This window comes from Aspergillus sydowii (assembly GCF_001890705.1).
Source record: "Aspergillus sydowii CBS 593.65 unplaced genomic scaffold ASPSYscaffold_1, whole genome shotgun sequence".
Classification (NCBI taxonomy): Eukaryota; Fungi; Ascomycota; class Eurotiomycetes; order Eurotiales; family Aspergillaceae; genus Aspergillus; species Aspergillus sydowii.
The window spans coordinates 1014217-1038337 of NW_024467859.1; the positions used below are offsets into that span (position 1 = coordinate 1014217).

The following is a 24121-nucleotide window of genomic DNA, read 5'->3' on the forward strand; positions in this document are numbered from 1 at the left end:
ACCTAATGCCGTCTCCACGACCTCTTTTCCACGAACCGAGTTTTCCGCACGGTCTTGTCTTGATATCCTGTTCCTAACCATAATCCTTGTTCTCGCCATCAAGACTTCTGCTGTTTTGTGCCAATAAAGCACGCGCCCCAAAAATCGCCGTCGAGAATTCGGAGTCTAAACCGTTCCTTTTTCTCGTTTTCTTATATCTTGCTTTCTTTCCCTTGTACGATTGGATAGACTACTAGTTGTCGGGTTTCGCGCATAGACTTGTATTTTTTTTTCCCTTCTTCTGTTTTCCTTTGTTTATTATAGTTTGGTCTCGCCCAGATTAATAACGTATTTCCTTTCTGTTTCAATATTACCTACTAAGGCTTAGTACTTAGCGCTTACTATCTCCTATTATTGTACTGTACTTTTCTACTTCGTTTGTGTGAGTAGTAGCTGGCTAGTATCAATAACCACTGCCATCTCACTATCAATTCCTTTCCGATATCTAACTAAGTATCATAAAAATGCTATCGACAAGGTCAGTCCACGTTTTGGTTTCCTTTGTCCGAAATGGTTTCAATTGTTTAGACGATCGCGGTTTTTTCAGTCTGCCCCAGTCCGGAATCACCACCGATTTTGCAAGTAACCTTACGGATGAGAGATTACAGTTCCCGAGAAAGACAGAATAGAAATTGCCGGCCTTGAGTAGTGGTAGAACTGGGAATAGTATGGCACAATTTTTCCCTTCATTTTAAAATCTATGTGGAAGTACATACTGTATAAACGACCTAAAGCTGAGGTGAGGGATTGCACATGTGGAGAAGAGAGAAACACGCTGTAATAAATGCCATCCAGGGGTTACTGGGGGGGAGTAAGTGACTATGAACAAATAGGACAGGGATCTTCTCGATTATGGTGTACAGAGAGAGGGGCTCCGGGTCTGGGTCCTCGGGTGTCGAGAGAAGATGTATGTTGGGTAGGTATTGCTAACAATTCATGGATGAGAATGGGATATTAGTATAGGGGTTTGGGTACAGTCAATCAACCATGCGTGTGAACATTGGATTAGAAGATATTCCAACCGCGACTCCTTTGGTCTTTCCCTGGTAATGGACGTTCGGAACTCCTTAGCTTGCCGCGGCCATCAAGCTGCCGGATGCCTTCAATTTTCTGGAGTGCGAGTTCGAGGAGTTCCTTCTTCTTGATGACGTCGAGGTGTTTTCGAATGCGAGGATCCTCGCGCGCGAACCGCTCTACCTCTGCGTCTGATAGGTGGCGGCCTAAACGCACGTCTAGCTCGCGCGGGAAGTTATAATAGAATTCTGAGAGGAGCTCGACGTTTAGGAAGAGTACAGCGGTTGATGTAAGCTTGTCGGCTACGACATCCAGGAAGACCTCAGGGCAATAGTACTTGTTCTTCTGGGAGGCGCATTGTTTCGAGCGGACGGCCATCAGTCTCATCTTGATGAGGTCGGCGCGGTCGCGGAGGAAGGCACCCTCACGGCCTGTAATATAGTTAGTCTCCTATTTCTGTCGATGGATCTGTAGAGATGAACGAACCTCGATCTAGAAGGGATGAGCTGAAACCTCCCGCACCAGCGGAGCCGTCTCCTTCAAGGACGACTTCCCCTTTCCTGACTTTATCGATGAACGACATGACATCCTTGAGCTTCCTTTTTCCAACGAATTCTTCAACCCGCTTCAGTGCAGACTCGCAGGCTTTCAGCTCCTCTCTCAAAGTTTTACTGACGTTTTCTCGGCCCTTGAACCATTCAGGATCCTCAACTTCGATCTCGAACTTGTATGGCTTGATGCAGTTCTCAACCTGGTCGCTGGTGCTGAAGAACCGGTCGTTGAGAATACTCGTGCATGCATCGCCGATCTGTTTTTGAGCGTAAGGATGGGCGGCGAAAGTAGAGGTGGACAATAGTCGTTCAACGTGGCCTTGGATCGCGTTTGCCACAACGGTTGTAGCCAATCGACCAATGCCGAGTTTTGTCAAAGATGAGGTCGAAGCATCGAGCTTACGGTGCCAGTATAGCGACTCAGGGTCGGCCTTGGGAAGGTCGCTGAGCGGATCCAGCTCGGCCATCGGCGGTGACAGGTCATCAATGGGCCGGTTCCAATACCTCTGGGCGAGAATGTCCATCACGCGCTGGTCCAATTCCGCCTTCAGCATTTCCCGGACCTGAGGGCGACCAAAGTTCTCAGCAAACGCTTTGAATGAATGCTTGAAGCCATCAAGGCTTTCGGCAAGATATGATTCTGCGCTAAGCGGTCGATCATTATACTGGACCTTGAACTCGTATGTCGCTTCTTCCAGCTCTTGACTAATGGCGTCCCTAGTACCTGCTAGGCTTGATGCCATCGTTTGTTCAAGAACGTGCATGAGCTTCTTTTGTAGAGTTGACACGCCAACAGAGACGCCAGCATCAGCGCCAAATTCAGTTGGATGTGCTGAGAAGTATGCGTTCTCATTTCGAAGGATGGCGCTCGTGATGTTTCCGCTTCCCCGCGAAAACAGGGCAGTCGTTTGGGGGATCCGAGAAACAACACCAACGTATCCAAGGCGCAGAGGATATTTCTTATCTGAGAGGATGTTGAAGCCCCGTTCTGGGTCGACAAGATCCATCTTTGTGATTACACCAATCGTTCTTTCGCCCCTGGGATCGACCCGGCGACTTGCCCGTAAAGCGGTCGAGTTGGCCAAATCAACGTCTGCCGCTGAGATCGCGAGGATAACGTTCGGTGTTTGAATATATTTGTCACAGAGATCGGCTATCTTTTGCTTCAACTCCGGTGGTTGATCATGCCCCGCCACCTGGATGTATCCGGGAAGATCAATAAGAGATAGGTCGGGAACATTGGGTGAGTAGATTTGAAGCTGGATCGGGTCGTCTGAAACGCAATCCTTCTCGGGAACAGCTAGGTTTAGATCGGTCAACGTCCGTTGAATCTGTGAGAAATCGGTAATCTTCCCAAGTCCGAGGGCTGGGAATTCTCCATATTCCGCTTGTGCATTCGGTGTGTTGACAAGGGTTAGTTCAATGGGACGTCGAGTGACCATATTCGAGCCCTTTGGAAGGAACTCATGCCCAACTATAGCTTCAAGAACGGAGCTCTTCCCAGAAGACTGCGAGCCGATGACCACGATGGAGGGCAGAGTCAAGGTGCCAGACTGTCCGACTGTCTGAAGGATATTCCTGATTTCGATCATCTTCCGCGTAAGCAGCATCATTTGATCATTCTCCGCGTCCTTTCTGGCCGCATTCTCCTCATCTTCTTGCTCATGCCCAAAGACAGACCCAACAGCAGCACCAGTAGCAGCCGCACCCGCTCGGCTCTCTTTCGGCGATTGCCCACCACCACCACCACCACTGCCACCAGACGGTCCATCGCCCTGCGAATCCTGGTCGAGGCGTAGTATTTTCTGCAACCACTCTGGAGCCTCGATATCCTCCGTAGATTTCTGCCAGCCCCGTTGTGTCTGGTCAACCACGCTCTGCAACCCCTGAAATAGTCCCGATGCAGCATCACCCGCTGATTCCGCGCCACGTCTAAATGCGTCTATCGCATAATTTCCTGCCTCTATAAGCATTATAAATGTTAGCTCGCCAGATCCCTCAATGTATGTACTTCAATGACATACGCGTAGCTTGGTACTGGAAATAGGCCATCCCAGCTACCATAGCACCCCCGAACATCGCAGGTATCCTCAACAGCTTCATCGCAAGCTTCGGAAAAACACGGGCGAACGATATCGCCCGCACAGCAGGCACATTGTTATGAATCGAATTCGCTCCGACAGGCCACGCCCGGCCTCGCAGCGCTGCACCCCCCTCCACTCGTAGAAGACCACCGGTCCTTGCGCCGGCGTTATGGACATGGCGGGCTAGAAGACCCGTCCGCAAGAGCGGAACAAGACGATGGGAGAGGATCCTCCCGCTCATGGTTTTTGCAGACTCATACACGTCACGTAGGGTAGGTCGAGCAGATGGTTGACATCTCCAGGCTTCCTGCCGCGGTTGTTTAGCAGATTGTTTGGTTCGGCAGGCGATGAATAATATGAGGAGAACGTCATTATTCTTGCCGACGATCGAGAACCAGAAGTCGGTTTGGGCGGGCTGCGACCCCGTGACCTGCGCGAGTGGCCGCTTTGTCGCCCGTAGTTCTGCGGAATGAGTCACGTGTGGGGTATGAACTGACGTGATTATTGTTGTTGGACAAAAAGCAAAACAGGGGTAAATTTTTCTTGTTGCTAGAAATATTCTTCTGGGTAATTGCTCTTGCGGCTCTCTAATTGAGGATCTTCTGAACTAGGTTGCTGGCTGGACTGAGGATTCTTTGTTTGCAGTGGCAGCTGATCGTGTGCCTTCATCGGCTGTGACCGCCGAATTGGATAACAGACCTCAAGCTGCTTGAGCATTTCTCTTCACCGGCATTGTTCTGAGCTACTTCTATATATCGAGACTGTTATTATATACATAGACAGGGATACAGTCAGAAGACTATGTGTCGTTTCTTAGTGAGTCATTCCAATCGTCCATTCGCAGACCAAATGTCTAACCTCTGTATCAGGTATACAAGGGCAGCCATGAGATCCGTCTCAGCAAGCTCATCACAGAGCCCAGCCATTCAATCTTAACACAGTCATACGACTCCCGTTTGAGACTTGTAAGTCTGCAGCCCCAACACCAACTTGACCGTCTCAACAATTGCACCCCATCCCATGACTCTTTATGCCATTTCTTCTTTCTCGAGACACCCACTTTCCTCTTCTTTGCTATTAACAATTGAGAACAGGACAACCGTCGCCCCGTAAACGGCGACGGCTTCGGCGTAGGCTTCTACACCGACCCAAAACTCGGCCCAGAGCCCTGCATATTCACATCAACCCTTCCCGCCTGGAACTGCGAGAACCTCGAGCGTCTCGCCACAAAGACATGCTCGAAACTCATCTTCGGGCACGTGCGCGCAACAACAGAAGGGACCCTCTCCGACACGAACTGCCACCCGTTCCAACACAACACCCTAATGTGGATGCACAACGGCGGCATCGGCGGCTGGCACTACATCAAGCGCGCTCTCGCCGACTCTCTAGCCGACAAGTGGTATCTCGGCGTGAAGGGCGGGACGGACAGCGAGTGGGCCTTCGCGCTGTATCTGGACCTCCTCGCGAAAGAGGGTGTTGATCCGAGCTGTGATCCTGGCCCTGAAGGGTTCGGGCAGGCATTGCTGCGCCGGGTGATGATGAAGACGATAGCGAAGATTAATGAGTTTATCCGTGATATCCCGAACAGGCATAATGTGCCAGAAGGGCTGGAAACGCGCAGTCTGTTGAATTTTGCGGTTACGGATGGCCATACGGTTGTTTGTACACGGTATATTAGTAGCAAGACGGATGAGCCGGCGAGTTTGTATTTCTCGTCTGGGACAAAGTGGAGGGAGGGCAAGGTGAAGGGCCATTTCAAGATGGAGAGGCATGACAAGGGGGCCGATATTGTGTTGGTTGCCAGTGAGCCGATTACATTTGAAAGACGTGAGTTACTATACTCATCCCCTCCCAAAAAAAGACTCCCAAAAAAAGTTCCAGAATCTGCGTTCATCGCATGATACTGACGGAATCTAGATAACTGGGTCTCTGTCCCAGCCAACTCAGTAGTCACTATCCACAAGCAAACCGTCCTGCTGCACCCAATCATGGACGAGTTCTACAGCGAAGACTTGAACCACGACCGTTCGTCTTGTTACGCCGTTTCAAAGGGTCTCGTTAGCACAGCGCCAGGGACTACGGTACAGCCGCAAGGCACCGACGCAGCTGCTACGCCTGATATAAGGGTTAGTGCTCCCGGGCTTGAGCCTGAGGCTAATGGGGGGATGCCGAAGAGTCATCTCGAAGCAGCGAACCAGTGTGCATTGTCCCATTAATAGACAGATTCTGTGCGCGGTTTGGTAGTATTGGCGGGCATGCGGTGTCACGGGCGTTGGAGTTGGGATAGTGAGCGATTAAGGCTAGTTTGTTGGATCTCTTATTGTTATTATATAGATTGGCATACGACTCATTGGTGGCGAGGATTATAAAAATGCATTATTTCTGGGTCATGTGTCGTCCCCCGTTATATTAGCATGCTTGAAGTACTTCATGCCTACCCACGCAATGATAACCCACACCCAAGACATGACCGCTGTTAATATAATGAGGGCAGGGTAATAGCCAACAATGGGAAGGGTGGGATCGTCCTCCAGCTCAGGGGGTGCATAAGGGGTCTCTCCGACGTCCCAAGCCCAGCTCCAGACGCCAAAACAGCTTCCCATCCCCACAACAAAAACCAACCAGGTCACTATCAAAATAATCCATCCCCACCACTCCGTCTCAGAATAGTCCCAGCCCATTGTCTCCTGGCTGCCAGTGATGTCGACCGCATGCGTTGCAAGAGGTGATTTGGCGCGATGGGCGGCCCCGTACCCCGAATCCGCCTGCAATGCGTAATAAGAATCCGAACTTGACGCGGGAGTCGGAAGCCGTAAACCGGCAGCGCCACTATTGCTTGAGGTATTCGAGGAACTGTGGAACGCGGCCGCGCCACTGCCTTTTCTCAGAGGGAAAGAGACGATATCCTCATCATCGGTGGTAACATCTTCAGCGAGGTCATTTTCCTTGGATTGGATAGGCTGAAGATGCGGCGGCACCGACGTAGAAGCCTTCCGACCTCGTTGCGGCGCGTCCATCAGGGTCCAGGTAGAGGGGGTGTTACTCTCTCCTAACCCCTCCCTCCCCGGCGTTTGGCTAGTTATAAATCCATCACTCGGGGAGACCGGATCGCCAAAGCTTCGTATCCGACTGCGCGTAGGTATAGGTGGCGGCACAAGCTGTTGTTGCTGCTGTTGAGCCTGATGCTGGTCGGCAACGTCCCCACGAGCAACATCCACGGGCGGCCTGCTGCCCTTCTTGTCTCGATAATCAAACCGCGTACCCAGTAAAGCCGTCTTCCTCAGCGACCCTTTCCTCCTGCGTGTCCTTCTGTGTTGTAGCGCGGTCGACATGGCGGCCCTCCCCCCTCGCAACCCTGAACCGAGATCGTCGCGGTCGTCGTCTGCTTCGAGGTTGGAGCGTGCGCGGTCCGAGGGATTTTGGTTGGCCTGCATCATACGTAGGAACGAGAGTCGTGAAAGCAATGAACCAGAGGAACTGCGCTTGTGTCCACTGCTCGTGCTTTCGGTGCGCGGTCGGCCTGGCAGCTGGTCGTGATCCTCATTGTCGAGGGACGGTGCCGCGGCCTTAGTGTTGATTGCATCTTCCATCGACCGGGTGGCCTTAAGGCGGTTTCTGTGGGTCCATCCACATTTGATATTCGCCAGTACTAGTAGTATAAGATGGGTCGCGGACTTGCGTGGAGCTTCGCCTTTTTTTTTTTTCTCCCTTTGGGTCGTAAAGATGTCAGGGGCAAAATAGGAGGGAGGTCTGGAGGCGGTCACCTGTGGCTTCCCCGACGACGTAAACAAGGGCGGACCAGCCCAGCGTCCAACAACAGCCATTTGCTTGATATTTGCTATCTTTTCGAAAAATTATGGTGAAGTATGTAGATGGGACATCTCATAAGACCAAACGAGATAAGTAATCTAGAATGGTTGGGTGTATACTCCAGAGATACAAGAACATCATAGAAGATCTAAACGTTTATCATGAAGTAAAAGATGCAACAAGAGAAGAAACCTTCAATCGCTAGTTAAGATAGAAAGCCCAGGAAAAGAAAGAGAGCGCTATCACACAGGAGTCCCGGAGTGACAAGAGAAATAACAGGTCTTTCCAAGACCACCTGTACATACGAAAGAAATAATACGATACAGATTTGAAAGACAATTTAATCAGATACAGGGGTCCAAAACGGGGCTCAGTCATGGTGTGGAACAGAATGAAGTACTTTTAGTTTATTCCGCAGGACGCTTGAATCCGAAGCCCAAGAAGCTTAGCTCTGATCGAAGTAGTGCAGTATCGTTCAGTTCAAAGAAAGAGCATAGGAAATTTGGCTCAACAATGTGGACTTGGGGTATTGGTGCACGAGAACACACAAATTTCATATTTCAGAAAACAAGACAATTCGAGAATGGGATATGGCGCTCGGAGATCCAGTTGGCAATCATCAAGAAGCACAAGCACAGATAGCAGAAACGGTCAACTCAAGATATGACAGTTGTCGAATAGAGGAAAAATTAGAAAAGTGAGCGGGGAAGAGAAAAGGAATAAAAAAAAAGAGGATGTTGCTACCATGTTATGAAGATATGGCAGGGCACGGTTTGATGCCAAAGGTCGGCGGATGTGCGACAGGTTAGGCTTGGTAACCGCCAAAGCCATTTCCGAAGTTGGCGTTGTTCGGCTGGTTCCAGCCAGCGTTGGGCGTGGCTTGTCCACGACCATAGCCGGCGTTGCCTGGGACCTGGCCGAAGCCCTGCTGAGCCATTTGTGGCTGCTCCCAGCCCCTGCCAGCCCCTGCTGGTCCTGTCGCGGGAGTTAGTTATGGGCCAAAAGATAAGAGCAGTAGGGAGAATAGGGAACAGTATTTACCTTGAGGAGTCATGGGACCCCCAGGGCCACCATATTGCGGGAAGAACGGACCTGGGCTGGAGTTGAAGGGCGAGTTCCCCTGTTGACCAGCGAAATTGTCGAACTGGCCAGTAGGAGGACGATCCTTACCCCACTTTTTTTTTTTTTAAATAGTTAGTGATAGAACCTAATGTTGAACGTGGTTGGAAAATGCAAATACGTACGCTGCACTTCAACGGGCGGCCGTTGACATTATAGCCGTTGAGCTGACAGATAGCCATAGCCGCGTTTTCATGGCTGTCCATCTTGATGAATGCAAATCCTCTATCGGCTTGCATACGGGTTTCGACGACGTAGCCAAAGTTTTGGAAGAGGGGGACGATATCGTTCTGCGTGGTGTAAGGGGTGAGATTGCCAACATAGCATGTAGTCTGCCACTGCGGGGTCTGCTGGACAACCATGTCGTAGCTTTGAATGCCATGAGTAGGGAAGTGGTGATGACCAAATGGAGTGGTGGGAGTCATTCCCATTGCTGCCATTGCCTGCTGCTGGGAAATGGAGGGCTGCCCCTTTTGATTAGCCCAGTTGCAGCGAATGGCGCGAGAACCGAGCCATTCGCCATCCATTGAGCTCAACGCCTTGTCAGCATCTCCACGGTCACGGAAGGCGACAAAACCATAGCCACGGGAGCGGCCAGTTTTCATGTCCCACATAACGCGAGCCTCGGAAACCGAACCAAAGGCAGAGAACGCCTGGAGGAGAACTTCGTCGTTGACCTCATTGCTCAAATCACCGACGAAGATGTGGAAATGGTTCGAGGTGTCCTCCTTGTTAGTGGTGTTTGACTGGTATGCCCAATTAACGCGAATTTCCTATAACAAGTGTTAGAAGCGGGTTCAGAGGGCTGGCGGGACGGGGTCCACGAGGCTCGTCTTTGCGCATACCGACTGATGGATTCGACGTCCGTTGAGCGTTTGCATGGCCCGCTCGGCGGCACCAGGGTCATCGAATTCGACAAAACCGTAGTTGGCTCCCTTATTATTAAATTGCTAGCATTAACAATGAGTATTGAGTCAGGAGGGGTTTAAACTCAACGGTTTAAAACGTGACCGAACTCACATTCTTGTCGGGGATAATCTTGACGCTGATGACATGTCCAGTGGTCTCAAAGATTTGTTTCAGGATATCTTCCGTCACCCGCGGGTCGAGACCTCCAACGTATAAAGCCCTCTTGTTTGGTTCAGGGGCAGCACGACGCACATATCCACCGGCGCTGGTCGGAGACACCATGTTTCCAGACATCGGAGAGGTAATAGCGGTCGGAATAGGGTTGGTGTTCTGAGGGATAATCACGGGCGGGCGAGGAGGCGGCGGCATGTGGGAGGGGTTGGTTTGGCCATTTCCCTGGGGCGCATCGTACTGTTGATTCGAGCCAGCAGTCGAAGCTTGTGGTTGATGGGAGGCCGGAGTCGAAGCAGACACATTATCCGCCATTGTTGCTGTGGGAGGGGGATGGCAAGTTTTGCGATGTACAGAAGCTGGTTAGAATTCACAGAGTGGAGAAACAAGCTGTAAGTGATAGCAGCGCCTGTCTGGGTAATGGAGAGTGATATTGCAATCGTCTGACGGGACGAAGCAGGGTGTTACGCTGAGACTGGTTTGGTTTGGTGGTGCTCGAAGGCGGAAAAAAGCGACGCGGGGATGGAGGCACCCAAGCAGAGAGGGGACAGAAAGGAAAGAGGAGGGAAGGGCGACTCGAGAAAGACAAAAGCAAAGAGGCGAGGAGGGAAGAAAGAAGAAAACGCTAGATCATACAACCAAGCAGCAAACAGAGGTTGAGAAGGAAAAAAGACGGTGACAAGTCGAGGGGATGGTGGAAAGCTTTGTGATGGATGAGGGCGCTAAGTGGAATCCTGGCTCCTCCAGCCTGCCAGGACCGCCTCCGGGAACCACTGATGTGAGCGAGGCGATGGAGAACGCGATCGGGCTCGATTGGCAGATGACAGCTAAATAAATACAGACCGGGCAAAATAGACAGAATAAGCAAACTTGGGCGCTGCAGCAATTGGTGGGAAAGCGAGCAGGAGCGGGCAGAGGGAAAGGAACAGGGGTAGAGAAGCTGGAGAAGGTTTGACTTGTCGCAGAAGAACAATCAAGAAGGACGTCTATCGGACACTATCTCAGGTACCTGGGCCCTCCGCGGGCCTACGCCAGCTGGACTACAATTCTCCTCCCGTACCCAAAGCTGCATCAGCCTTTGATCCCTCGTTCTGGCGACTCCAGTGGTCTCGTTCTGTTGCTGACTAGTGGTCCAAGAGCCGCCTCGGTGGGGTGCCGCTAGTCCGGAGGCGGTTAGCACCTTATTGATGAATTGGCTCCTTCAAGTTTAACCACCGCTTCTCGCCATCTCATACGGCATCAAATCAACCCTGACAGCGAACCGTGAATCGCCCTTTATCTTCTATATAAATAAGCCATCGGTAGCTACATTCGCGCAGCCTGACTACGCTTTTTCGAGGGAACCCTGTTTGCTCCTTATTCGCTGGTTGTAGCCGAATATCTGCCATTTCGACCAAGTGTTGCTGCGCGCTTCGACTAAACCAGTCTCGACCTTGAAGACGCTCGAGGGCACTCGAGGCGGCACTCGCCAATAATAGCGCCATGAATTCTTCGAATCTTTCGAACCCGGACTCTCTTGAGGTCTTAACGGCCACGTTGAACCAAGCGGTACTTCTTTCAAAACCCGGCTTAAACTGTCGGATGTATATGCTAACTTCAATTAGCTGGTTGAGACTGGCCGGTTTTTCAAGTCTGAGGGGTCGCTGCAATCTCGGGCTCAAATGAAGCGAAACCTTCCTGTTGCACATGAGAAGTTTCAGTCAGCGTTAGATCGCCTATCAGAGCAAATAGTATGCAGCTCACTCATGAACATGCTGCAGATATGAAGCTGACTAGGAACAGTTTGTTGCCAAAGCGTTTTTGGAAAGAGACTATGAAGATGTGAAGGCACGGAAAGCCGCCCTTCGCAAGCGTCCTACGGAGGATGCTGCCAGGGGCCAGCCGGAGGTGACGACGGGTGGCTCTCCAACTGTGCCTGTCCCGGCGGAAACAGCTGCTGAGGCGGTTCCCAGTGAAGGCGAACCTAAAACAATGGAAAATCCAGTTAAGTCCGAACAACAAACAGATTTGGATCAGGAGCAGCAGACCACGGCCAATGTACCCGTGAAAGAGGAGCAAAAGGAAGCCGACGCAGATCAGCCTCCTGCTAGTCAGAATGCGACGGGGGCGGAGGATATCAACTTCGACTCGCTACTAAATAATCAAGGGCCAAATGAGTTTGACCTTAATCTCGACTTTGGAGAGGATGGGAACGCGGGGAACGAAAGCTTCTTCAATGCGACCTTTGGAAATCAAGATGCTGGGTCTGGTCTGGATGCTGGGAATACCCAAATGTCAAATACAGAGTCCGGGCAGGACAACAATGCGTTGCAGACAGGCGGTGATGCCTTTGACCTCGAGCTAGAGAAGTTCTCCGGTCAGCCTGGTGATGCAAGCGGGCAATTTGACGGTAACACAGAAGACATAATGGGACCAGGGGAGTCTAGTTTCGATGACCTGTTTATGGAGAGCGAAAATTTGGGAGGCAATGGAAATGAGAACCAAGATATGTTACCGGGCGATGGGTTGATGCAGCTTGATGAACTCGACGACAGTTGGTTTTCATGAACTGGAGGGGACATGCGGAAACCAGTTCCGTTGACATCAGAGGCTCACGGCCATGCGATGATGCCAGACCACAGGCACGCAAGCCCAAAGGATGCTCCACACGTTCGAGAGCTAAACTCAAGGTTGCTGAACCTTAGCACGTACGCTACCGACCTGTCGGCTCACATAGAGTTTTATCTGCAAGATAATCGGTAAAAAGATCTGATGTGATGTGTTGCTTCTTTCAGTATTGTTATTATTATTTTTTCCGCTATATTTATATATATATATAATTGATACTGTATATGGAATACTTTCGTTTCTTTTTCTCAAAAAATAGCGTAGTTGAGACCTGTTCGTTAGCAGTCTGATGAAGGAGAGTCGTGTGCGCTCCGAATGTTCTGTACGAGGCGAATGAAACCATCACAAATGAATCCACAAGTACAGTCCTGCAAGAGACGCTGACCGCCGAGTCATCGACAGCCATTGACATTGACAGATGACAAGCGACAGATGACAGGCCTGACCGTCAAGTGTCAACAGCCAACAATCAACAATCAACAGACGGAAGAAATCCCGAGCCCCCGGCAAAGAGGACCTAACTATAGTAGGCAACATGGCCCTGCAAGAGCCAGACCGCGTTCTATTGTGGAAGACGGCAAAGTTGCCTTAGTAACCGTAAGGCAAGCAGTGCCCAAGGCCAAGGGGCAGCCCATCAAGGGATCCTTAAAAATAAGCGGCTGACAGATGCGCTAGAGGTTGTGACGGGAAGTGCTAACTAAGTGCTCACTCACACACTGCTAAGAGGTCATGATGTCACCATTAGGTACTGCGGACTCAGTACTCCCTGGCGAAGGGCAACAACACGAATCCGCCCACTGCCAGGGATCCCCGCATTAATTTACAACGACTCCAACAAGAACTTGGCTGGTGCCCTGTCCATGAATTTCACAGGCAGACAGTCGAGCACAAGAAGTCGAGGCACATTGTCGGCTTGACACCGGCCGGCATCCTTCCAATCTTACTGGTGGAGAGGGCAGCCTGCCGATGGCCCGTTCTGAATTTCTTTTTAGTGATCTTCATGATGTGTGGACAAGGCGATCCGACGTCATTCCGAGGAGTTCTCCAGTCCAGACCAGGCCTTTTTTGGTAATGTAAATTCTTCACCAAGCCAGCCAGTGCCGGGCGTGGGCCGGGCTAGTATGAATCCATAAATAATCACATGGGCTTCAAGATGCATGGAAGCAGTGTCAAAGCGGCAGCCTGACGGTCAAGTTTTCATATGTGCGGCAGGGCAGGTGGCCGGTCGCGCCACCTATGTGGTGGCATAACATCAGGATTAACAAAATGCAATCGTCATGTTGTGCTCAACTACGGAGTAAATACTGCTGCTGAGCGTTGTTCGTAGTACTGCCGGAGACATGAAGATTACACTTGCAGGCGGAGGGCCAGAACCAGAGGAACCAGAGCCACAAGTCGCCCGCCGCCGGATCACCGGCGAGCAGTCTGAGTACTGGGCAAGCAGTATTATTAGGCAGTTTGATGGACCGATTTCCGGTTCCGCGTCATCATTCATGAACCGTTCTTTTCTCATTCTTCTCGGTTTTTCTTTTGGGCGCGAACAAAAAGACTTTCTCCCGCACCGCCTCACTCTTGTCATTATTGTCATCCGCCTCTCCATACATACATCAGAAATCTTGCTTTACCAGTCGCTCTCGACACTCGACTCGTCTCGGCCTATCCACGAGTCCCCGTGGAGTTCCCCTTGACTGGTGATACCGCTCGTCATTCGTTTCGCCCGTCATTCTCTGACTCCTAACTCCCAACTGCCAATTCCCAACCCCTGCACGCACCGACCAGCTGTGACTGCTCGAGCCCTTGCGCTGTCGATCGTCCTCCCCGGATAGGAAGGACAAAATAGAGCAATCAAAAGCAAAGCGGCAGCAGACGCGGTTCACTGGTCGCACGACTCAGGTGCAGCTTGGGATCGTGCGTAAAATTCGTACCAAAACCAATAAAGCTTCCCAATAATGCAAACACTATAAGCCCAACTGTGTTGAACTGTGCTGCATTGCAAATCCCTCAGCTCATCGCTCATTTTCCTGTTGCAGAGCCTGAGACTGCCCCAGTGCTCCATCGCGGTAAGTTGAAACTTCACCGTCGTCTTGTCGAGGTCATCTGGCTTTGTGTTATTTCTGCGTCTGGGTCGCTTCTTTATTATCGCGCTTCTTTTCCTCCCTGCAGGGCGCCTTTCAGAGTTTCTCCTGCCTTTCCCTTGTTCCTTTTACCTTGTTCCTTTTATACTCCGTCCCGCCCTTCTATACCGCTGTGTTCCCTCCACTTTCTCTCCTTGAAACATCTCCAGTACCCTCGCATACGTACTGCAGTGCTTTCTCGATCGTTTTGTCTCCTTTCTCTCGCCAAATAATGACCTTGAATTGGCGTTCTTCACGATGACAGCTGCTCATGTGCCTCAGGATCTACCAGGATCAGACACCGCCACAACTCTAGTCGCCGGTCGATTTCCTTGCGAGACGCCTGAACCCGCCCCTCTCCCTCACAGCTTGCTACACCATTCCAGGTTCCATCGCCGGTCTGGTTCTGCGACAACCGTTGACAGCGTTGCGACCCAACAATTTCCCAAGCAAACTGGGCTCGCTCGTGGCGGGTCTATTTTCAGAAAGCTGGCGGGTCCCCGGGAGAACGCGAAGCGCTTTCTCCGCTTAGGAACCGCCCAATCTCCGGCGGCGTCCCAGGATCCCCCAATGGCTCGCGCACGTCGCCATCGTCCGGTCTCTGAGATAATCCTCTCTCCAGACGATGTCAACATGCTTGCCGCGCCCTCTCTCCACCCGGGCAGAATGCGCTCGCATTCTTCCTCGAACTCATCGGCAGTTCTACCGCGCGGACCGTCACCAGGCTGCATGCCTGACAATACGCCATTCCCCGCACTGCCCAACGAGAAGACCGTCGCCACAGGAAGTGGGATTTCAGTTGGAATCGCGCTCACCGAGCCCGTCCTCTTCCTCCAAGGCTATGATCAAAATGACCCCTCTTCGAAGAAATCTGCCATACTGCGGGGGCAACTACACCTGAAAATTTCAAAAAGTGTCAAAATCAAGAAGATCTCTATCTGTTTCAGAGGACAGGCGCAGACGGATTGGCCCGATGGTAAATTCTTCTTACCCCCTTTTTTCCCTTTCCCACTATCCGTTTCGGGGTTTGAAGAAGTTTCATCTGTATTGACGTTTACGTGCTTAATATAGGAATTCCACCCAAAAAGATACATTTCCACGATAAGAAAGATCTTGTGACACATGGCGTTGTATATTTCAACCACGGCGATACTGCTCTTATGCAGAATGATTATGGTGCGCATATCTATAAGCATGCCAAACCTTTGAGTTTGATCACCGGCAAGGATAATACGACGACGGTCACGCGAGAAGTTTTCAGTAACAGTGGATCATCAACTTCGCTCAATAATGGCTTGACTTCTCGAGAAGCAAAGCGACTCTCGCTGAATTCCAACAACTCGCGGAGCTTCGGCAAAGGTGACACGCCACCGCAACAAGCGTCTGTGACCCAACCCCAGCGCAACTACCGATTGTTCCCTGTTGGCGACTATCTATACAGCTTCGAGTTTCCAATTGATGGATCCCTTCCGGAAACGATCAAGACGGAGCTCGGCTTTGTGAGATATGATTTGGAAGCCATTGTGGAACGCTCAGGCGCCTTTCGGCCGAACCTGCTAGGTAATCTGGAAGTACCTGTGATCCGCACACCCGCGGAGGGTTCATTAGAACAAGTCGAACCGATTGCCATTTCTCGAAATTGGGAAGATCAGCTGCACTATGATATCGTCATCTCCGGGAAATCTTTCCCGCTTGGGTCTCAAATACCAATAGCTTTCAAGCTAACTCCTCTAGCAAAGGTTGAATGCCATCGGGTTAAGGTCTATGTGACGGAAAATATCCAACACTGGACTGCGGATAAGAGCGTTCACCGGTTCCAGCCTGCAAAGAAGGTTCTTCTTTTTGAGAAGCGGGCTGACCAGGCCAGTACCAGCACGTACCCGGGTAGCTCAATGCGCGTTACGGCTGGTGGGGGAATTGAGTGGGATCAGCGAGCTGCTGCTGCTAGAGGGGAGGAGATTGTCGAGCGGGGTCGGACGAATTTACTTGGAAACCTTAATAGTGAGTCCGGTGTTGGCCCGACTGAAATGGAATTCAGTGTCCAGCTTCCGAGCTGCCACGAGATGAAGCATCGGGACGAGTCGCAACGTTTGCATTTTGACACGACGTATGACAATATTCAGATCAACCACTGGATCAAGGTATGTACACTCCTGCATTCGGACTGTTTGAAAGTGCTACTAACTAGAAACAGATCGTCCTGCGTCTGTCTAAACAGGATGAACGTGATCCGGGCAAACGGCGGCATTTCGAAATCTCTATCGACTCTCCATTCCACCTCCTTTCATGTAAAGCTACGCAAGCAAACATCTATCTCCCGGCATATACAACGCCTGGCTCGGAGCCCGCCACGCCAGCACCCGAGTTCGAATGTGGATGTGCCGGTGCACCCGCCCTTCGTCGACGTGGTACTCGCACTCCCCCAGGCTCAGACCGAGATGATTTCCCGGCCGTCGTTACCAGGAGTTTCACCAGTGGCTCTGGCGGTCTCGCCCGACCACCAGCTGCGCACCTGGCCACGGAGGCCGACGGACGGGCAGCAAGCGCAAATACAAACGAGCGTCCGCCACGGCCAATGCACCTCCTGCGTACGCCATCATTCGCGCCTCCCTCGTTTGACGATGTCCCTCCCCCACCACCACTCATCACCCCGCCACCTGAGTACACAAGCATAGTCGGAGACAACGACCGGGACGCAGTCCTCGAAGACTACTTCTCGCGTCTCTCCTGCTACGAAGAACGAGTCGACGAGGAACGAGGTTCAGGTCGGGTCGACGTTCCCCTGACGCCCGGCGGGCGCATAAACCGCAGCATGGACGTTCCGCGCGAATGGATCCGTCTCGACCAGTCGACCGTCTGATGCAGTCTTGGATACGGTATTCCTTTATAGTATTGCATGAAAGTATATATATATATACGACCCTGGAACGATCATTCGAATAAAGTCACGAAGTCACGAAAAAGAAATCAGTTTCTCTTCATTTCCGTCCAGCGAGCGGAGCGGATCGGATCGGGACGAAGGAGTTTGCGATAAACAGCTGCTTTTTGTTTTCTTTTTCTTTTCATTTGGGTGCGCCTACACTTTGACATCTGAGATCTTTTCCTTTGTGATTCCCTGGGCTAGCATGTTAGTGGCTGGTCACTGTATAAGTCATTTTTTCTTTTTTCCATAGCCTGATTTGTGTTAGGTAAAATAGGCGCAGAAGCAAGAGATATCCCGTTCTTCATTACCCATATATTTACTTCTCAGTCTGACACAACCACATTTTCATGTTCTAGAGCCGAATAATCCAGCTATTTTTCTGAATCAATTCCATCCCTCAACTGACCATGCTCATCCGTCTCCAGCTCAATGAACGGTCCGATACCCAATCGATATCCTACCGGGAACGTCATCCATTAGGGAGGACCATACACATGTATATAACAAAACCAACAAGAACACAGAAGAAAGAACGTAGAGACAGACCCCGACCGCGTCTCGCCCGCAATACTTACTTTTCCGGAAATTGTCGATCTAGATGCGCGTTCAGTGCTTATACTAATTGTAATTCCCGTGGGGAAAATGGAAGCCAGTGTGGGGATAACAGGTCGTATTCCTTGGTGCCGTATTTTAGAAAGAATAGCATAGCGAGGAGTGCATGGTGCTATGTTATGCAGCTGTAGAAATCGGTTTCGCTGAGCCCCGGCTTGCGGAGGCCGGTTATTGTGGTACAGACTTCGGACATTGTATACTTGGCTTACGGTGTATAGTATTAGGGATTGTTCAATGATAACAGTTGCAATAAGTAGGTGGGTCGCTTTATATAAACATGTAAATAAGCTTTGAGAACCGGACGGTATCGACGTGAGGTCGGACCGTTATCTGTCATGTTTCATGATTCATGACTGTCATGGCTGGCCGGTGTATGACTGTATATTGTATACTGTTGTGGATGTGATCTTCAGGTTGCATCGAGATCTTTCCGTTCGGCCCCCAATCGTCCCTGGTTTAGTGATGGCCGATCGTTCATCGTCCCGCACTGACTTTTACTTCTGTCCATCCCATCCATGAATCCCCATTACCAATTCATCAGCACGCCATGCCCTACTTTATAGCCCTGTCTGCCATCACCCTCGGCGTCATATTCCCTCTGTTCAGATATGTGGTTCAGCCGTTCTTCTTCTCCCCGCTCTCCAAGATCCCCAATGCCCACTTTACCTCCCCGATCTCCAGCCGCTGGATCAAGGCGATCCGCCAGGCTGGCAACGAAGTCCTCACCATCCACGCATTGCACCGCAAACATGGCCCCGTCGTCCGGCTCGCCCCCGACGAGTTGAGCGTCAACTCCCTGCACGGCCTGCGGGTCGTCTACACCGGCGCATTCGAGAAACATCCGCTCTACCGCGACCTCTTCCTGAACTTCCACACCGATAATCTCGTAGGCATGGTCCCCAATGCGCCTCATGCACGCCAAAAACGCATGCTCAGTCGTGTGTACTCGAAGTCGTACCTCCAGGAATCGGACGCCCTCCGTAGCCTCTCGGCTATCATCCTCTCCCAGAGACTCCTCCCCATGTTGCAGCGGTTCGCTACGACTGGGGAGACAGTTAATGTCCTCCCGCTCTTTCAGGCCGTCGGGATGGACTTTACCTCGTCGTACCTCTTTGGGGTGCAAACGGGAACGCAGTACCTCTTTAACCTACCCCAATGGCTGTACTGGCTAGACGAGTATAACGAATTCAAGAACCTTAGCCCCGACGTGCGCGCAGACGGGCTCATCGAACGATGGTGTCTCTCGCTGTGCATGCAGGCAAAAGCGAAAAACGCCAACAGCCCAGCTAAGGATAAGAATCTGGCCACCGAGCCAGTGGTATACAAGTCACTCCGCCACGCGCTGGAAAAATCCCCCGACTCCCGCCCAATTGACCTCGCCATCGCCTCTGAACTTCTCGACCACCTCGTTGCAGGCCACGAAACCTCGGGAATTACATTCACGTATGTAATGTGGGAACTGTCTCAGCGGCCAGAGATACAAGGGGATCTTCGTCGCGAACTTTCCACACTCAACCCACCACTCCATTACCCATTTACGTCTGTAGCGGATGATGATGATGATGATGATGATGATGGTGATCTCCTGGCTCTTCCGCATGCATCTGACATCGACTCCCTCCCGCTCCTAGACGCTATTATCCGTGAAACACTCCGCTTGCATGCCCCCGCTTCATCACCGCTGCCCCGTGTCACACCTGATATCCCAAGCGGGACATCGATAAACGGATACGACAGTATCCCGGGAGGTATCACGGTGTCGTCGTCGGCGTATACGCTCCACAGAATCGAGGAGGTATATCCGCAACCAACAGAGTGGCTGCCCCAGCGGTGGGTTGACCCTGAGTCTGGGAAGAAGCATGATATGCGGAGACTGTGGTGGCCATTTGGGAGTGGGGGGAGGATGTGTCTCGGGAGTAATTTTGCGTTGCAAGGTATTGTCCAATTTCCATTCTCATTCTCATTCTCGTTTCTTTCTAGTTGACATGACATGTTCTAATAACGATGTTGTTTTGCAGAAATCAAGCTGGTCATGGCGGCTGTATATACGAATTACATGACCTCGATTGTGGACGATGAGGGCATCGAGCAGGATCTCGCGGAGTTTATCTCCCCGCCCAAGGGCCGGAAGTTGATGTTGAAGTTTAGCCCTGCCAAGGGCCCGAATTGAAGGGGGAATTAGTTGATTTGATCTGATTTGATCATGACGAGTTCTTCGGCTCACGGACCATACAATAAAGCTGCAACAGTCAGCCAGTACTCTTCTCTCAAGAAAGAATGTACATATGTATATACATACCATACAAACATCGCCCCCATCTCCATCCCGACACTCCATAACCCTTTTCATCTCAAACCCCAACCGCTCATAAATCCCCACATTCGGTTCATTCCTCGAACTCTCCAAATAGCACTTCCTCCCCTCTCTGTCCGCAACATCCATCACCTCCTCAAACAACTTCCTCCCAACCCCCTTCCCTTGCGCACCAGGACTCACAGCAACAATATTGCAAAAGTAATACCCCCGCTCATCATCCCAAATCGACTCCTGCGCTTCCGCCTGCCGCGCTTTCCAGATATAGTACCGTCGCACGTTCAGCCCGCCCCGCCCTCCATGCCAGAGGTTATTAACCCCCTGCCTGAACCAGAGCAGCCACGACTGGGTCCATTCGTACCAGGATTCCGGTTGAGATGGAGGGTGCGGCGCGAGCCAGCAGGAGACACCTAGGATTTCCCCCTCTGTCTCTTCTTCCTCTTCTCCTCCTTCGTCCTTTTCTTCGTCCACGGCTACGTGGAAAATGGCATTGTTGATTCCCCAGAGACAGCGCGCTTCTAGTGAGCCGTAGTTGCGGACTTTGTTGAACTGGTTTTTCGTAATCAGCATTCTTTCTTTTTGTTACTATTATTTCTCTTTTATTTTTTTTTATTTTTTTATTTTTTTTCCTTTTTTTTTTTTTTTGCGCCGCACTATGGGCCCAGTCGCTATATATACGGTACTCGAAAGTAAGTAAAGGAAAAGAAGGACATACACTTTTCTCATCAAACACCCACCGGAAATAAGGGTCTTCTGCGAACGCTTGTTGGATTATGTCGATTGCAGCTGGGATATCGGACTGTGTGAGGGGTCGGACTTTTATGGCCATTTTCCTGTCTTGGTTTAGTTGTTGCTTTAGTTCTTGGATGGTGTTGTTATTGTTATTATTATTTTTTTTTTCAGTAGGTGTTAGTGTATATATATATAAAAGTGACCTGTCTTGTGGAAAGTGGGGAGATGATAAACAACTTCAAGATAAAGACGAGATCTGGATCGGGAAAGTCCATGCGGATGGAGTCACGCGGGTTCCACTTGTTCTGGGCTGGATGATGTGTCATGCTACAGTCTACCATGGTAGATACTACCGAAGATACTGCGCGTTGTTGAGTTCTTGATTAGTCTATATATCCCTTCGTACTCTATATCTATATCCAAAGAAAAGAAATTAGGTAGATATGTCCCAAATAGTTAAACAGTTAAATGAACGGTTCTTATTCCTCCCACTCGCCAAACAACTTTGCATCCAAATCACAGAACCCATTGAGCACCGCCATGCCGCGTGCCCGTTCCTCTTCAATGCGCTCCCAGCTCCATTCGTCGCCGTCCCAGGACGAGGCATTTGCCCGCTTCTCAGCCTCCAGTTTCCCAGTCTCAGGGATCTGGCTATCCTGCAACTTCAGCACCTCTCGCACAAGCGACCCATCCACACCACTCGCTGTCGCCGTAATCCCAGACGGTGTCCCACTCCCCGAAGCATCTGCCGACTGTGATGACGAGGTTATAGCAGCAGCAGCAGCACCTTCCGGCCGCTCCGGCAAAAACCCACTCTTCTGCAACACTCTCTCAGGCGCAATCGTCAACCGGCCCTTCTTGACAACATACTTGCTAACAGCCGTCGCGTAGAGCGTCCTTTTCCCACCTTTCTTTCCCGCAGGCTTGAGGAAGAAACTCAGCACGTACATCCATTTCTGGTCCCAGCCTAGCACGCGCGACTCGACTTCGAACTTCGTATATGGCTTGATCTCGCGCTTGAAGCTGCAAAAGACGGAGCCGAGGGCGATGTAGATTGATTTCCGCGGCGGGACTGGCTTGCCTTCTTTCTGTGCGGCCGCGGCGAATTCCCCGTCGAGTTCTTTGCTTAGTAGGCCGACGCCGGGGCTGTAGATACGGGTTACGAGGGCGGTGCGCGAGACGTCGAGGTCTGTGAAGTAGGTGCTGTTGGACTTGTGGAGGTTGTAGTCTGTCTCTAGCAGCGGGGTGCTGGTTGTGATGCTGTAGGGGACGAAGACGGGGTGGGTGGGTTTGCCGGATGAGGTGGTGAGGGGTTTGCCTTTGGGGAAGAATGGGTAGTCAGGGCGCCAGCGGATGTTGACGAGGAGGTGCCGGGCTATGCGGGCCTGTTGGTTTGGATGTGTTATGGTCTGGTTTCGAGGGAGGGCGGGAGAGGTAAGCTTACGTGCCAGCCAAAGGGGAGATTCTTGAGATTGAGGATTGCGAGGAGCAGGGCCAGCGTTCTCCAGGAAACGAGCGTTGTGAGAAGCGCGCGGGCATTCTCTGTGTTTAGGGAGGCCATGATGTCTAGGCCCACCATCTGGAAGAGAAATTGGAAAGAACGAAAGAAGGAAAAGTATTTATTAGTGATAGGGCAGGGCAGCACGCGGTACGGAGTAATAATGAGGGATCGGCGACAGATGAGATACGTAACCGCTACTGACGCGATTCGGACAGATGGAGCGAATAGTGGCTGCTAGTTGCCGTCAAAATATAACAATAATATATGTACACGAAGGAAAGGAGTGGAGCTTTGGCAAGAAAAGGAGGGATTCAGATCGGCGGCTTGTGAGGTGCTCACTGTTGTTGAGGAGTATACAACAAAGACGCCGCCAATAAGCAATTGTTGGGATCGCGAACCGAGGCTGCGGTCTCTCACGTGAAGGCGCTTATTAAGGCAAAGTATACAAGAACAAGAACAACAGTGACCAACAGTGAGATTGAACTGTATGTATATTGAATAAAGACGGACATTAAAAAAGCGCCATTGTGTTCGGCGGACTCGACACCCCCCTCGCACAATTCAACGGACTACTCGAGATAAAGAACGTCCACCGCCCATGCGCCCTGCACATCTCCGCCAGGCCATCCAGATCGAACATCTCGCCAATCGGCAACCCCCACCCCGCAAGCATATGATGATGGAGATCAAACTCCGGATTGCGGGGCGGGAACACTTCAAAGCTCACCGCATCTGACGCCACCGCCGCAAAGTGATTATCCCAGAAAAATCGCAGAACGCGCTCACTCTGTTCAATCCCCGCATGCTTCGGCATCGCCTGCTGGCTATACGCCTTCTTCTGGCCATCGTCCATAGCTGCCCATGTCTGCGGTAACCCCACGCGGAGGAAGAAGATGTCGCCGCGCTGAAACTCGATCTTGCAGTCGCGTGCGATCTCGAGCACCGTGTCCAGCGAGATTTCTTGCTGCGATAGGGCGTTGATAGGGATCCCCCTTTTCTCAGCCCACGAGACGAAATCGATTAGGACACCACGCCCTGCTATGCCTTTCGTCGCCCAGTACCCAATTCCGATACGCGGGTTTGTGGGGTCCTGGATCTCCTCTGCGGTTGTTCCGCCGTAAAAGAGGCGGCGGTTGGGGTCCTCGGCAGTTGGCGCGGGGCCGTTATGGTGGCGGAGACCATCCCATTGAGATGACTGCTGCGGGTTGAAGTGGTATTCGTCGTCGAAGGCTACGCCCTCCGCTACCCATTTGACCTTGTGCTCAAAGGGTTTGCGCCCGAACCCTGGATACTTTGTGTGAATCAAGTGCGGCGAAAGACTTGGCTCGGATGAGATGTTTTGAACGTCTTACCTGGTGGGTTTAGATTCTCGATCCCCCATTGTAAACATACGCGCTCGCCAGTTTGGATTTGTGTCCGTGCTGCGTTGGCGACGATATCTGGGGTTAGGATGCGGAGCATACCAAGACCCTCTTCGGCCGAGCCTGGCGGAGCGGGCCAGTACTGAAGTTTATTGGGAAGGTCATCGAATTTCTCAGGAAGGTCGAAAGTAGCCATGATGAAGATTGGTTGTGGTGGGGTGAAGTGGGAGAAGTCCAGTCCTTGATAAGGTGTTGTT

The 24121-nt window shown here is 51.4% G+C and overlaps 8 protein-coding genes across 8 annotated transcripts; 4 read left to right on the top strand and 4 right to left on the bottom strand.

Moving 5' to 3' along the window:
• Positions 1-1044: 1044 nt before the first annotated feature.
• On the bottom strand, positions 1045-3929 carry ASPSYDRAFT_139057 (dynamin-related GTPase MGM1; the record flags this gene model as incomplete). Its single annotated transcript, XM_040840905.1, has 3 exons — positions 1045-1484; positions 1540-3567; positions 3629-3929. 3 exons carry the CDS (start codon positions 3927-3929, stop codon positions 1045-1047), a joined length of 2769 nt encoding a protein of 922 aa, XP_040707424.1.
• A 560-nt stretch (positions 3930-4489) lies between these two features.
• Positions 4490-5907, top strand: ASPSYDRAFT_53281 (glutamine amidotransferase subunit DUG3; the record flags this gene model as incomplete). Its single annotated transcript, XM_040848661.1, has 4 exons — positions 4490-4504; positions 4558-4653; positions 4783-5518; positions 5609-5907. The coding sequence occupies 4 exons, from the start codon at positions 4490-4492 to the stop codon at positions 5905-5907; spliced, it is 1146 nt and encodes a 381-aa protein (XP_040707425.1).
• A 171-nt stretch (positions 5908-6078) lies between these two features.
• On the bottom strand, positions 6079-10015 carry ASPSYDRAFT_140383 (uncharacterized protein; the record flags this gene model as incomplete). Its single annotated transcript, XM_040841046.1, has 6 exons — positions 6079-7340; positions 8321-8476; positions 8543-8675; positions 8746-9393; positions 9466-9570; positions 9641-10015. The coding sequence occupies 6 exons, from the start codon at positions 10013-10015 to the stop codon at positions 6079-6081; spliced, it is 2679 nt and encodes an 892-aa protein (XP_040707426.1).
• A 1555-nt stretch (positions 10016-11570) lies between these two features.
• On the top strand, positions 11571-12453 carry ASPSYDRAFT_38212 (uncharacterized protein). The gene is made up of 2 exons (XM_040845669.1): positions 11571-11663; positions 11728-12453. Exon 2 carries the CDS (start codon positions 11972-11974, stop codon positions 12245-12247), a length of 276 nt encoding a protein of 91 aa, XP_040707427.1. The 5' UTR covers positions 11571-11663; positions 11728-11971; the 3' UTR covers positions 12248-12453.
• Positions 12454-14679: 2226 nt separating this feature from the next.
• ASPSYDRAFT_140915 (arrestin family protein) lies at positions 14680-17281 on the top strand (the record flags this gene model as incomplete). The annotated part of the gene is made up of 3 exons (XM_040841088.1): positions 14680-15397; positions 15493-16562; positions 16616-17281. The coding sequence occupies 3 exons, from the start codon at positions 14680-14682 to the stop codon at positions 17279-17281; spliced, it is 2454 nt and encodes an 817-aa protein (XP_040707428.1).
• Positions 17282-18180: 899 nt separating this feature from the next.
• Positions 18181-20126, top strand: ASPSYDRAFT_63422 (cytochrome P450; the record flags this gene model as incomplete). Its single annotated transcript, XM_040850236.1, has 2 exons — positions 18181-19890; positions 19975-20126. Exons 1-2 carry the CDS (start codon positions 18504-18506, stop codon positions 20124-20126), a joined length of 1539 nt encoding a protein of 512 aa, XP_040707429.1. The 5' UTR covers positions 18181-18503.
• Positions 19803-21195, bottom strand: ASPSYDRAFT_38216 (GNAT family N-acetyltransferase). The gene is made up of 3 exons (XM_040845670.1): positions 20986-21195; positions 20256-20819; positions 19803-20196 (listed from the first exon to the last, which is right to left on the bottom strand). Exons 1-3 carry the CDS (start codon positions 21097-21099, stop codon positions 20158-20160), a joined length of 717 nt encoding a protein of 238 aa, XP_040707430.1. The 5' UTR covers positions 21100-21195; the 3' UTR covers positions 19803-20157.
• A 286-nt stretch (positions 21196-21481) lies between these two features.
• On the bottom strand, positions 21482-24060 carry ASPSYDRAFT_53287 (uncharacterized protein; the record flags this gene model as incomplete). The annotated part of the gene is made up of 4 exons (XM_040848662.1): positions 21482-22387; positions 22447-22581; positions 23051-23787; positions 23856-24060. 4 exons carry the CDS (start codon positions 24058-24060, stop codon positions 21482-21484), a joined length of 1983 nt encoding a protein of 660 aa, XP_040707431.1.
• Positions 24061-24121: the final 61 nt, after the last annotated feature.